The sequence below is a fragment of the Cucurbita pepo genome, chromosome 3 (assembly GCF_057944985.1).
Source record: "Cucurbita pepo subsp. pepo isolate OVF chromosome 3, ASM5794498v1, whole genome shotgun sequence".
Taxonomy (NCBI): domain Eukaryota; kingdom Viridiplantae; phylum Streptophyta; class Magnoliopsida; order Cucurbitales; family Cucurbitaceae; genus Cucurbita; species Cucurbita pepo.
Genome location: NC_141800.1, coordinates 18,493,146 through 18,505,020, shown reverse-complemented (window position 1 = coordinate 18,505,020; position 11,875 = coordinate 18,493,146). Strand labels below are relative to the sequence as shown.

Below are 11,875 nucleotides of genomic sequence, written 5' to 3'. Positions count from 1 at the left end.
TTAAAAAAAAAAAAAGAAAAAAAAAAAAGCAATGAAGCCGTTTGACTATGGTACCAATTAACCGCACTGCCCCTCGCTTCGGCTGATTCTCTTGCACAGAGACGACAGACGAGCGAGTAATGAGCGACCTCTCCATTGCAGCTCCCACCGTAAAACACCACCATTACACCGCTTGCAACCCCATTCCCTCCGCCGCTCTCTACATTCTCATACCCCTTTTCATTTTGGGATTTTCCGTCTCCATTTTCGTCCTCGCCGTGGTTCACAACGCCTTCTTCTTCGTCTCTATCCTCCTTCTAGCCATCTTTCTCTCTGCTTTCGCCCTCTGGAATAGCCTCTACTTCTCCTCCAAAGCTGCAATGCTCTCATTTCTTCACTCTTTTCCCGACTCCGACCTCACACTTGCCTGCGAAGGTCAACTCGTTAAGATTACAGGGGTATTCCTTCTCTAATTCCTTCTCCCTTTTCAGCTTAATGGGTTATCAGATTTTCGTGAGTAGGTTGTATTTTCTCTTTTCAATAGCCACCGCTCATGGGTGTGATTTGTTTCTGCATATTTTTGTTTTCCCTTTCAGCAATTCGTATGAGAGTTTCTGAAAATGTTTCCGTTGAGTTGATGATTGTAAAACGTTTGCTTGTGACCGTAACATTTTGGAGACTCAAACCATTTACATAGCTGATGTCAGCTCTTTGGGATTTCATTTTATTGTTGTTCTTAAGTACCCTGCAGATGAATTGGAGGATTAATGTTGTTTGCTGTTTCATATTCAGTTTGCTTCGTGCGGGAGTGTCTCCCTTGAATCATCCTATGAAAAGGCTAGTGGGTGTATTTATGCTTCTACTTCTCTATATGAATATAGAGGAATGTCTCTGGTTTTTCAGAAGGTCACCCAACCTTACTGTGGTTGGAAGTTAGCATACAGTGAGGTATGCAAATTCCACTCCCAACAAACGTTTCGTTTCTTTGTTTCTATTGTTTTCTTGCAACAATGTCACTTTATGTTGTTTGGAAGCTACTGCATGAAGTGAAAGAAATGTCATTTAGCTCCATTTTTTCTTTATGGTTCAAATGTCTCCAGTTGTATTCATTATCTTGACATCCTTATCTGCTCATTTTGGGATTTTTATTTGACCTTGATATCAGTTTTTGTTGTGATGGGTATGTGTTTAAGATTATTAATACCGCAGTGCTGGTATTTCTACCTGGCAGAGGTTCTCCACGGATTTCTACGTAACTGATAGAAAAACTGGTATTAGAGCTATGGTTCAGGCTGGCCCAGGTAGTAAACTGGTTCCTCTTATTATTGAGAGCAAGCTTGTTAATACTACCAGACACCGTAAGATTCTGTCCTCTTCCTTGAGAAAATGGCTGAGAGACCGAAACCTTTCTACCGAAGCTCGAGTGCTTCGACTTGAAGAGGGGTAACCGCTTGTCGTGATAGCACCTGTTTGTTTGACTATGTTTGGCCGTAATTTCAGTAGCTAATTCCATGTGATTTTAGCAGATATGTTCAGGAAGGGAGCTTGGTGTCTGTAATGGGAATGTTGCATAAGAGTAACGGTCATTTAACAGTAGTTCAACCTCCAGATGCAATCTCTACCGGATGTTCATGGCGGAAACTTCTTCTTCCCATTGATATTGATGGACTAGTCCTTGGGGTCTCACAGACGTCTGGCCCTCCGCTCGTTCGGGGATCGTTATGTCAGCAAGAACAGTTGGCTGATATATGAGACTTGAACAGTATGTTGTAGATGGAAATTTTAATCTTCCTAACCTTTTGCTTATCATTAGTAATTTTGATCTTCTTTCAGTTCATCTATCTCTGCGCCTTTCGTTTCCAGAGCTACATTTGTTCGTGTCCGTAGGTTTCAGCCTTCACTGCTTTAATCAGCTAAAACTATAGATCTTAGGAGTTAAAACGAGAAATAAGTATTTTAGAAATAATCATGAATATTTATTTAAACAGTTGAGAAAAGAAATAAACAATGTTACTCCTACAAAAATGACAAAGCGGGTTCAAGAAAAAATTTCATAGATGTGTTTTATATCGAAAATATATAGATAGTTCAATTATACTAATTAAAATATTAATCTATACATAGTTTAGTAGATTGATATCTCAAAGGTTGATGGGTGCAAGTGAGAATGAGCCCACTTTAGACAACCCATTATTTCAACTTCATTGAACCTGATATACCTGGTGAATTAATGATGTTAAATCATGCACAGAAAGTTGAATATTGTAGAACAAAAGACAGAAAAACAGGATAAGGAATGAAGAAGAGGCAAATGAAAAGTCCCTTCTCAGATATTAGCAAGAAGGCTGTGGCTGAGAAACCTAGATAGATAACAAAGAATGTCTTCAACAGAACATACACAGCTCTGGCTTATTGCAAAACTCAAGGCATCTATGGTTGGACAAATTTCGCTTACTGTTTCTTGCCATAGTATTGCATATAAAATGCAATACCCAAAATCAGCAGGGGAATCAGAACTTGCAATACTTTTATCAAAGATCCTGGAGATTCATCTGATGACGTTGTTGTTGTTGGTGGTGGTGCTGCCGCCGTTGGTTTTGCTGCTGCTGTTGTCGCTGTCCCCGATTGGGGTGCTGGTGGTCGATTGGCACCTGCCTTTGGAAGGGTAGCCATGTCCAGATTACCAACATAATATTCTTCCATTTGCTCTGACGCAGTTAAACTGTGTCCCACTTCTTCAAAATCATCAGTGGCATCTCTTTCTGCACACATTCAAGATTGTTTCTCCAATCATTCATAACGTGGTGTGATTATTTTTGTTGGATATCTTCAAATAGAAACAAGTAATCAAGTTGGACTTACCAGTAGCTAACAGCAAGACTTCATCACCTCCAGGATGATCTTCTAGAAAGGAGGTGACATCATACACCTAACATGGATCACAAAAACTACTTTGGGGAAAGGCAACGAAACACAACAGCAATATAAAGGAAGAGGATAGAAAAAATACAAATCTTATCACCCAAATTGAAAGTGTCTTATTTTAGGTAGATCTAGGAGAAGAACGAATACAGAGATAACTGATAGTACACATAATCTGTTATTCGCAGGACTAAGATTTTGCACGGTTTTGTGGTTGAATTAGTGAATTTCACGAGCATGGTTGTTTAAATTGTAAATTTCGAGCAAATGGACCGAAAAGGAATGTTTGAGGCCAAATCGGTGTTTAAAGGGAGAGAAAATGTGATTAAGTGAGGAAATCAAATCTCCTTCCTATGTTGTTAAACGTAAAAGAACTTTGAGGCCTAAAATTCTTCTTTGATGAAAGTTGGAGCTTAGATTCATTGCAAACTACAATACCAGAGTTTTTCCTCTTGAACAAGTGCTTGTTAAATGAATTCCACGAAATACGTCTCACACATGGATAGGATTTATGTTTTAATCCTCAACAACTGATTTCACATCAGAAGAAAAGATGAAGAACAAGTTCCTGTCGTTTCTCGAGTAATGAGTTCAAAAAATTGTTAGGAGAAAGATGAAGAAACAAATAGGCTCAATCTCCCATCCGTCTATCGGATCTCATTTAAGTCTACTGTTCCATTGGCAAATACGATTCGAGTTCTAAACCAAAAATTACACAAAATGAAGATTAGAAGAGAGATTGTTGAATCAGACCTTTCCAGAGATTATAACCCAACAATCCTGCTGGTGATTGTGTTTAGCCACTTCATCGAAGACGAAAACCTTAGGATCCGAAGCCATTTCTGAAAAACTCAACTGCAAAGGAAAATCAAGCTCAATCCACAATGAAGCAGTCGATTAACTTGGAGAATCAGAGGAATCAAACACGGAAGAACCGAGGAAGAATGTGGGGTTACTTACAGAATGAACGTTGAAGGAAATTGGAGAAACAGCACAAATCAGCACGGTTTCTTCTCCATTGACTACCACTACCAGCCATTTCTTGCGACTTTTATCTGGCCGGTTTCGCTGGCTAAATGACACCCCGCGAATGGATTTGTTTTCTTGCAACAATTTCACTTCAGTCCTTGTTTTCATATATTTTTACCAACTTCACCCCAAATTTTTCCTTAATTTCGGACCCCACGTCGTGCATGATTAAAACGTGTATCTGCATTAATTCTGATTAGGCCACGCGTATTTTTTTTTTGTTTTTTTCTTTTAAAATTTCAAATCAATCTTTTATATTTAAATTCTTGTCAATATACTCTCATTATTAGTAAAAATTAAAATTCATCCATGATAAAATTACCTCACACAATATATTATTTATTAGTTGACAAAAATATATATATATATATATATATATATTTAGTATATTATTTGTAACGTATACTTGACAGTTCATTGAATGGTTTTATGCTTACTTGCCGTTTCACCGCTTTAATGAAAACTTACCTTATATGAAATTTAATAATAGTAATTAGTTACATTTCCAAGTATTCCATTGACAAACTTATTAATATTTTCACAGAAATAATTTCTTAAACAATTAATTTTCAAAGGTTGACTTGGGCTGGTGGGTTGAGGATTATTTGGAGGGAGTATGCATGGCCAAACATGGGAATGATCATGTATTCACTCAAAGGACTTCAGGGAGGCTAGATCTATAGAAAGGAGTTGGCCCTCGATTAAGGGGAGGTTGTTCCTCGGGCTGGATAGCCCTCCAACGGGCTCAAATGGGAATTAATTAATAGAAAGGGCTTTTGTAGAGCATACGTGAGTTTTGAATCTGATACTTTCCTTCTAATCTGTCTCTCTTGTCCTTAATGTTGTCTTGGGCTCTTAATATAAATAACCCTAAACTCAACACTCCCATCTCATTGATTCATTTCCCCATATAATATCTTCCTCCTTTCATTATGGCCGCTCGCTTTGGTCGTTCCTTATACCGTTTCTCTTCGGTCAACCGCCCCACTGCCCCCGCCCCGCGCTATCCTTCAACGGAACCCCGACCTACCTCGCCCACCACTGAGCCCCGTCCTGCTTCTCCACCGCGGATCGCCTCCAACACTAACTCTAAGTATCATATTCCTGTTAAACCTAAAATAGATCATAACTGTATATACTAAAATAGTCTAAGATTTACTAGTTTATGATTTGAAGGGTTTGTTACCAAATCTATGATTTTATGGTTTGTTACCAAATCATAGATTTGGAATGTAATCTTCATTATACGCATCTATAAATACATGAGGTCGTGACCCATATAGGTCATCGTGCCATTCAATCTAACATGGTATCAGAGCCAAGGTTTATTTTTTAAACTCCTCGCCATGTCTTCTTCCTCCTCTCCATCCACCATCTCCAACACCGTCTCAACTACCATGGCGACTTTTGGCCTTAAACAATATCCAATCCCTCTACACCATGTTGTCACAATTCGTCTAACCAAAAACAACTTCATCATATGGCGTGCCCAGCTCCTCCCCTACCTACGGAGTACGAAGCTTATGGGCTACCTCGATGGCACCAATGTTGCACCTGCCAAGCTGATCCCTTCCTCAACTGCTGCTGGTGCTGAGCTGGTCTCTAATCCGGCCTATAATCAGTGGTATGATCAGGATCAACAAGTCCTTAGCGGCCTTCTCTCCTCCATGTCTGAGGAGATTCTTCATGATGTGGTTGCCGCTACTACGTCCAAGGAGGCGTGGGATACCCTGCAGCGGATGTTTTCATCGTCAACTCGTGCTCGCACTACTCAGATTCGTGTTGAGCTTGCCACGTCCAAGAAACGAGATCAATCTGCTGCAAATTATTTTTGCAAGATCAAAGGGCTAGCCACCGAGCTGGCCGCCGCCGGCTCTGCCTTGCAGGATGATGATGTGATCGCGTATCTTCTCGCTGGTCTTGGCCCTGACTATGATCCCTTCGTCACCTCAATGACTACCAAGAGTGAAGCCCTCACCCTTGATGATGTGTTTGCACATCTAATGACGTATGAAGCTCGCCAACTACAACACCAGGCTGAACTTCAGTTAAATCTTGGATCTTCTGCCAATTATGCTAGTCGTGGTGGTCAGCAGAAGAATCGTGGGCGTAGGGATCGCGGTCGTGGTCGTTCTCAAGGTTATGCACCCTCTCGTCCTGCTGGTGATCGTCGTGGCCCTTCTGCTCGTCCTTCCTGCCAGATCTGCGGCAAAGTGGGGCATACTGCTATCCGCTGCTGGCATAGGATGGATGAGTCCTATCAAGATGAACCTTCTTCTGCTCCTCCTACGGCACTGGCGGCTACTTCCTCTTACAAGATTGACCCAAATTGGTACAGCGACACAGGCGCTACGGACCATATCACCAGTGACCTGGATCGTCTCGCTGTGCGTGAACGTTATCATGGAGGTGAACAAGTTCAAGTCGGCAATGGAGCAGGTTTGCGTGTTTTGCATACTGGTCATTCTCTAATTAATACTGCTACTCGTCCTCTTGCGTTGCGTAATATTTTGCATGTGCCTGAAATTTCCAAACATCTTCTTTCTGTTCATAAATTTTCTCGTGATAATGACGTATTTTTTGAATTCCATCCTTGGCATTTTTCTATAAAGGATCGACAGTCGAGGAAAAGTCTCCTAAATGGGAGGTGTGAATCTGGTCTTTATCCTATTAAGCCATCCGATGTCGATAATCTCAAGCACGCCTTGGTGAGCAGATCTACTACTCACGCCCAATGGCATGCTCGTCTTGGACATCCTTCATCTCAAGTAATAAAATCCATTTTGCGTCTAAATAATATTTCGTGTGCTAGTGAGTCATCTTTGTCAGTTTGTAATGCGTGTCAGTTAGCAAAGAGTCATCGATTACCATATACTAGTTTTTCCCATAGGTCTTCGTCACCTTTGGAACTTATTTTTTCGGATGTTTGGGGCCCTGCACCTCCATCTGTTGGGGGTTTTAAATATTATATTAGTTTCATTGATGATTTCAGTAAATTTTCGTGGATCTATTTGATGCATGATCGTACAGAAGCTCCTCGTATATTTTTGCAATTCCAAGCTCATGTTGAGCGCCTCCTAGATACTAAAATCAAGTGGGTTCAATCTGATTGGGGTGGGGAATATCAGAAAATTCACAACACATTTTTTCGTTCCCTTGGAATTGGTCATCGTGTTTCGTGCCCTCACACACATCAACAAAATGGGTCTGCTGAACGCAAGCATCGTCATATTGTTGAAACTGGCCTAGCCCTTCTAGCTCATGCTCATGTACCTATTAAATTTTGGGACGACGCGTTTCTTACAGCCACATATCTCATCAATCGTCTTCCTACTCGTGTCATCGATAAAAAATGCCCCTTAGAGCTTCTTTTTCATACCCCACCAAATTACTCCTTATTAAAAATTTTTGGGTGTGCTTGTTGGCCTCATCTTCGTCCTTATAACAAACAAAAGCTCTCTTTTCGATCAAAGGAATGTGTCTTTCTAGGCTACAGTTCTTCACATAAAGGGTATAAGTGTCTTGACACCGATTCTGGTCGTGTCTATATGTCTAGAGATGTCATATTTGATGAAAATGTTTTTCCATTCAAGAGAGCCTCACCTAATTCTTCCCCAATCATGCAGTCGACGCATAATGCCCCTGATTTGTGCACCTTGCATTTGGGTAATAGCAGTACTAATTTGGAGAATGATCACATGCATATGTCTGGGCCTACTAACTCTTTGGATGCAGAAAATTTGGTGTCTACATCAGCTTCGGAATTGCCGCAACAATCCTCCGCGTCGCTGCCATTCGAATCGGCGTTGGTTGTTCCGCCAATGATTGAGGCATCGGCTTCTCCGCCAGCAGATGATATTGCGCAATGCCCGGTCGAATCCTCGGCCGTTGGTCAACCAACTGCTGTAGCATCGGTTGCTCCCCTCGCAACGGCTGATACGGCCGTCCCCTCAAATGTGGATTCTGCACCTACTACTCATCCGTATGGTACTCGATTGAAGCACAATATCAAGAAACCCAAGGTGCGTACAGATGGAACAGTAACATATCTTGTAGCTCGGTCTTCTGCCTCTGAACCTACTTCACATATTACTGCTATGGAGCATCCCCTCTGGCGTCAGGCAATGAATGATGAATTTCAGGCACTTCAAAAAAATAAGACATGGCACTTAGTTCCTCCTCGTGCTGGTCTTAACGTTATTGATTGCAAATGGGTTTTCAAACTCAAACAAAAGCCAGATGGCTCTATTGATCGCTACAAAGCACGCCTGGTTGCTAAAGGTTTTAAACAGCAGTATGGCGTCGATTATGATGATACCTTTAGTCCAGTTGTTAAGCCCACTACCATTCGGCTCTTATTATCTCTTGCTATTTCTCGTGGTTGGGCTATTCGGCAGATTGATATTCAAAATGCTTTTCTTCATGGCCTTCTTAATGAAGATGTTTATATGAAGCAGCCCCCTGGATTTGTGGATTCTCAACACCCTGGTTATCTCTGCAAGCTGGATAAGTCGCTTTATGGCCTTAAACAAGCTCCGCGTGCCTGGTTTTCTCGCCTTAGCTCCAAACTATTACAGCTGGATTTTACACCTTCAAAGGCTGATGTCTCTCTTTTTATTTTTAACAAAACGGGCATTCAGATGTATATTCTCATCTACGTTGATGATATTATTATCATCAGCTCATCTTCTACGGCTACTGAGAAACTTCTTACACAGCTTCAGGATGATTTTGCCGTCAAGGATCTTGGTATTTTGAGTTATTTTCTTGGGATTGAGGTCCGCCATACTTCTAGTGGACTTATTCTGACACAACATAAATACATTCGAGATTTATTAGCCAGAACCAATATGCTCACCTCCAAAGGTGTGCCCACACCTATGCTTCCCAGTGAGAAGTTGTTATTGAATGGTGGTGAAAAGCTCTCACCTGAGGATACTACTCGCTATCGAAGTGTCGTTGGTGCTCTCCAATATTTGTCTCTGACACGTCCTGATATATCCTTCTGTGTCAACAGAGTGTGTCAGTTCATGTCCTCTCCGACTTCTATACATTGGGCGGCAGTCAAACGAATTCTCCGTTATCTACATGACACTATTGATATGGGTTTGTGTCTTACAAAGTCCAGCACTGATTTGTTGAGTGCCTTTTCAGATGCTGATTGGGCTGGGAATCCTGATGATCGTCGAAGCACTGGAGGCTATGTGATCTTCTTTGGTGGCAATCTTATCTCTTGGAGTTCGAGGAAACAATCGACAGTTTCTCGTTCTAGTACGGAAGCCGAATATAAGGCGGTTGCTGATGCCACTGCCGAATTAATTTGGATCCAAGTTCTCTTGCGTGAGCTCGGGATCTCGCAAGCGCGAGCGCCTAGCCTATGGTGTGACAACATTGGTGCCACCTACCTATCCGCCAATCCAATCTTTCATCGACGGACGAAGCATGTTGAGGTTGATTATCACTTCGTTCGTGAACGAGTATCGACTCGTCAGCTTGATGTTCGACTCATATCTTCCAAGGATCAGCTCGCCGATATCATGACAAAGCCACTGCCAGCTCCTTCTTTTAGCTATTTTAGGCGCAATCTGAACTTAGTAGTACATCGTCCAGATTGAGGGGGGGTGTTAAACCTAAAATAGATCATAACTGTATATACTAAAATAGTCTAAGATTTACTAGTTTATGATTTGAAGGGTTTGTTACCAAATCTATGATTTTATGGTTTGTTACCAAATCATAGATTTGGAATGTAATCTTCATTATACGCATCTATAAATACATGAGGTCGTGACCCATATAGGTCATCGTGCCATTCAATCTAACAATTCCAACACTAACCCTTTTGTAATATAGGTCCATTACTTCTAAAAATCTTAAAACTTGTTCATATTTTGAACTCAGGTCACCCGAGCCCAAACAGAAGGCGATGGTCCACAAGGGCAAGACGCAGAAGGCGCAGCAGCCAAATGCAATAAACATCGCGGGAGAAAATGTTGGGGCGGTGATGGAAATTGTGGAGTCCTCAAAAGGGGAAGGGGGACATGTTGTAAAGAAGAAAGAGACGGCGAGGGGTGTAGTGAGCAACGTCGACGACACTCTCAACGACCAAGACAAGGACGCTTCTAAACACCACAAGGCCGGCGCCCAAAAAGCACCCGCTTCCTCATCACTGCCCACAACCACTTTTCTGAACAACAATTTTCAAAGCCTAAACAATTCCCTTGTTTTCGATGCATCTTTGGCTCACCGTGACCCCGGTTTGCACCTCGCTTTCTCCCGGAACCGGACCGGCGACCGGGAGCAACACCACGCAATACTCTAGAAAAAGAAAATACAAATAATATTATATTATATATCTATATATATATATATATTATATATATATTATTATCTTATGAGAATAAAATGGATTGTGTTCTGTTTTTAATTATAGGATTACATCCGTATTTTTTTTACCTAAGATCTCACATTGGAAGAGTAGAACGAAACGTTTCTTACAATAATATAGAAATCTATTTCTAACATGAGATCTTAAAATCTCTCTTTAGCATAACATCTCACATTGTTTGAATAGCAGACCAAAACATTTCTTACAATGGTGCAAAAATTTCTTTCTAGTAGGTGTGTTTTAAAATCGTGAGACGGATGATGATAAGTAACGTTTTAAAATTGTGAGGCTAACGACGATACATAAGAGAGTAAAATAGATAATATCTACTAGCGGAGGATTTGAGCTTTTACACCCAATCACGTAATTAATTTTCTTAAACCCTAATTCATTCTATTGCGTGATATCAAAACATTATACTAATTTTAATATATAGTTTTTGGAAGAAACTTTTTGTCCATAATAAAAAAAATGGTTTTAAGATGAAAGAAGATTTTGTGGGATTAGTTGAGATTTATATTAAATGAATATGTTTATTAAGCAAATGGATGGATGAAATCAATGTAAGCCAATTACAATGATATATATATATATATGTATGATAATAGGATGGTGCAATTATTATTATTATTTAGAATTATATTTTAGGGCATAATCAGCTTGATTTAGTGGGTTGAATCATGATCAAGAGGATCGCCATGGTTGGGGCTCTTGGAGAAAGCAAGGTGCAGGCCTGGATCGCGGTGGGTTAAAGACGAACTGTACATAAGGGAATTGTTGACACTTTGAAAATTGGTGTTGATGAACGGCGCCCACGAACTGTACAAATTCCAACTCCATTTCTCCTCTTTCTCTTCGCTTTCCTTACTCTGCTTTTTCTTCTGGATTTGTAGGGCATCGGATGATTGAGCGATGTGCATGACGGCGCCCACGTTCTCCCCTTCCATGTTTATGTCGTCACTTTGCAGCTGCTGATGCTGCTGATGCTGCTTCTGCTGGGTCTTGCCGGAGACGCTCTCAGTCGGAGGACATGCTGGCTTGCCGCTATATTTAGGAGACGAAGGCGGCGGAGAAGTTCGAAGAATACCAGTGGTGGTGGAAGCAGAGGAAAAGGCTTCTAGCTCTGTGAGCGCCGTCGACGCTCGAACTTCAGATCGTGAGGCACTGCCAGGGCGAGGTAAAGATGAGAGGCGTGGCCATGAACGGCCAAAACGAGGAAGATTTGCCATAATAATAATAATAATAATAATAAGTAATTACAAATTTTAAAAAAGGATGAGAGAGATGGTCAAAGGGGTTTGAGTTTTGTGGGTATTTATAGGGAAAACGATGAACAACAGAACACAACGAAAGATCACACCAAAAGCAACGAATAATTTGGGTAAGTCTTTCATTCTTCTCACCAATTCAAGCAATCCAAATATTGTGATAAACACATGTTTTTTTATACACCAAAACAAAAAAAAAAATAATAATAATAATAATAATAAAAACTCTTTTTTTCCCCCCCAACTATTTAGCCTTTATATTAATAATCTATTTAAGATTATACTTGAT

General features: G+C 40.7%; 3 protein-coding genes, 1 long non-coding RNA gene and 1 other non-coding gene across 5 annotated transcripts; 3 read left to right on the top strand and 2 right to left on the bottom strand.

The window, feature by feature from the left end:
- Positions 1-45: 45 nt before the first annotated feature.
- Positions 46-1,820, top strand: LOC111790624 (protein SHOU4-like). The gene is made up of 4 exons (XM_023671609.2): positions 46-437; positions 772-927; positions 1,211-1,422; positions 1,506-1,820. The coding sequence occupies exons 1-4, from the start codon at positions 120-122 to the stop codon at positions 1,729-1,731; spliced, it is 912 nt and encodes a 303-aa protein (XP_023527377.2). The 5' UTR covers positions 46-119; the 3' UTR covers positions 1,732-1,820.
- A 449-nt stretch (positions 1,821-2,269) lies between these two features.
- Positions 2,270-4,008, bottom strand: LOC111790636 (cytochrome B5). The gene is made up of 4 exons (XM_023671624.2): positions 3,862-4,008; positions 3,655-3,756; positions 2,842-2,908; positions 2,270-2,741 (listed from the first exon to the last, which is right to left on the bottom strand). The coding sequence occupies exons 2-4, from the start codon at positions 3,739-3,741 to the stop codon at positions 2,431-2,433; spliced, it is 465 nt and encodes a 154-aa protein (XP_023527392.2). The 5' UTR covers positions 3,742-3,756; positions 3,862-4,008; the 3' UTR covers positions 2,270-2,430.
- A 705-nt stretch (positions 4,009-4,713) lies between these two features.
- LOC111790632 (uncharacterized) lies at positions 4,714-10,357 on the top strand. The gene is made up of 2 exons (XR_015420248.1): positions 4,714-5,023; positions 9,832-10,357. It is a non-coding gene; the product is annotated as an uncharacterized LOC111790632 (long non-coding RNA).
- Positions 5,808-5,947, top strand: LOC147793336 (small nucleolar RNA Z247). The gene has a single exon (XR_015420516.1). It is a non-coding gene; the product is annotated as a small nucleolar RNA Z247 (small nucleolar RNA).
- A 474-nt stretch (positions 10,358-10,831) lies between the features above and the next one.
- LOC147793335 (uncharacterized) lies at positions 10,832-11,772 on the bottom strand. Its single transcript, XM_087122722.1, has one exon. The coding sequence runs from the start codon at positions 11,545-11,547 to the stop codon at positions 10,984-10,986; it is 564 nt and encodes a 187-aa protein (XP_086978848.1). The 5' UTR covers positions 11,548-11,772; the 3' UTR covers positions 10,832-10,983.
- Positions 11,773-11,875: the final 103 nt, after the last annotated feature.

Excerpts from the sequence above, each read along its gene's own strand:
- LOC111790624 (XM_023671609.2), top strand. The coding sequence starts at position 120 with ATGAGCGACCTCTCCATTGCAGCTCCCACCGTAAAACACCACCATTAC. Across the intron at positions 438-771 it reads AACTCGTTAAGATTACAGGG|TTTGCTTCGTGCGGGAGTGT; the intron begins GTATTCCTTCTC and ends TTTCATATTCAG. Across the intron at positions 928-1,210 it reads GGAAGTTAGCATACAGTGAG|AGGTTCTCCACGGATTTCTA; the intron begins GTATGCAAATTC and ends TCTACCTGGCAG.
- LOC111790636 (XM_023671624.2), bottom strand. The coding sequence starts at position 3,741 with ATGGCTTCGGATCCTAAGGTTTTCGTCTTCGATGAAGTGGCTAAACAC. Across the intron at positions 2,909-3,654 it reads GGGTTATAATCTCTGGAAAG|GTGTATGATGTCACCTCCTT; the intron begins GTCTGATTCAAC and ends GATCCATGTTAG. Across the intron at positions 2,742-2,841 it reads AGTCTTGCTGTTAGCTACTG|AAAGAGATGCCACTGATGAT; the intron begins GTAAGTCCAACT and ends GAATGTGTGCAG.
- LOC147793335 (XM_087122722.1), bottom strand. The coding sequence starts at position 11,547 with ATGGCAAATCTTCCTCGTTTTGGCCGTTCATGGCCACGCCTCTCATCT.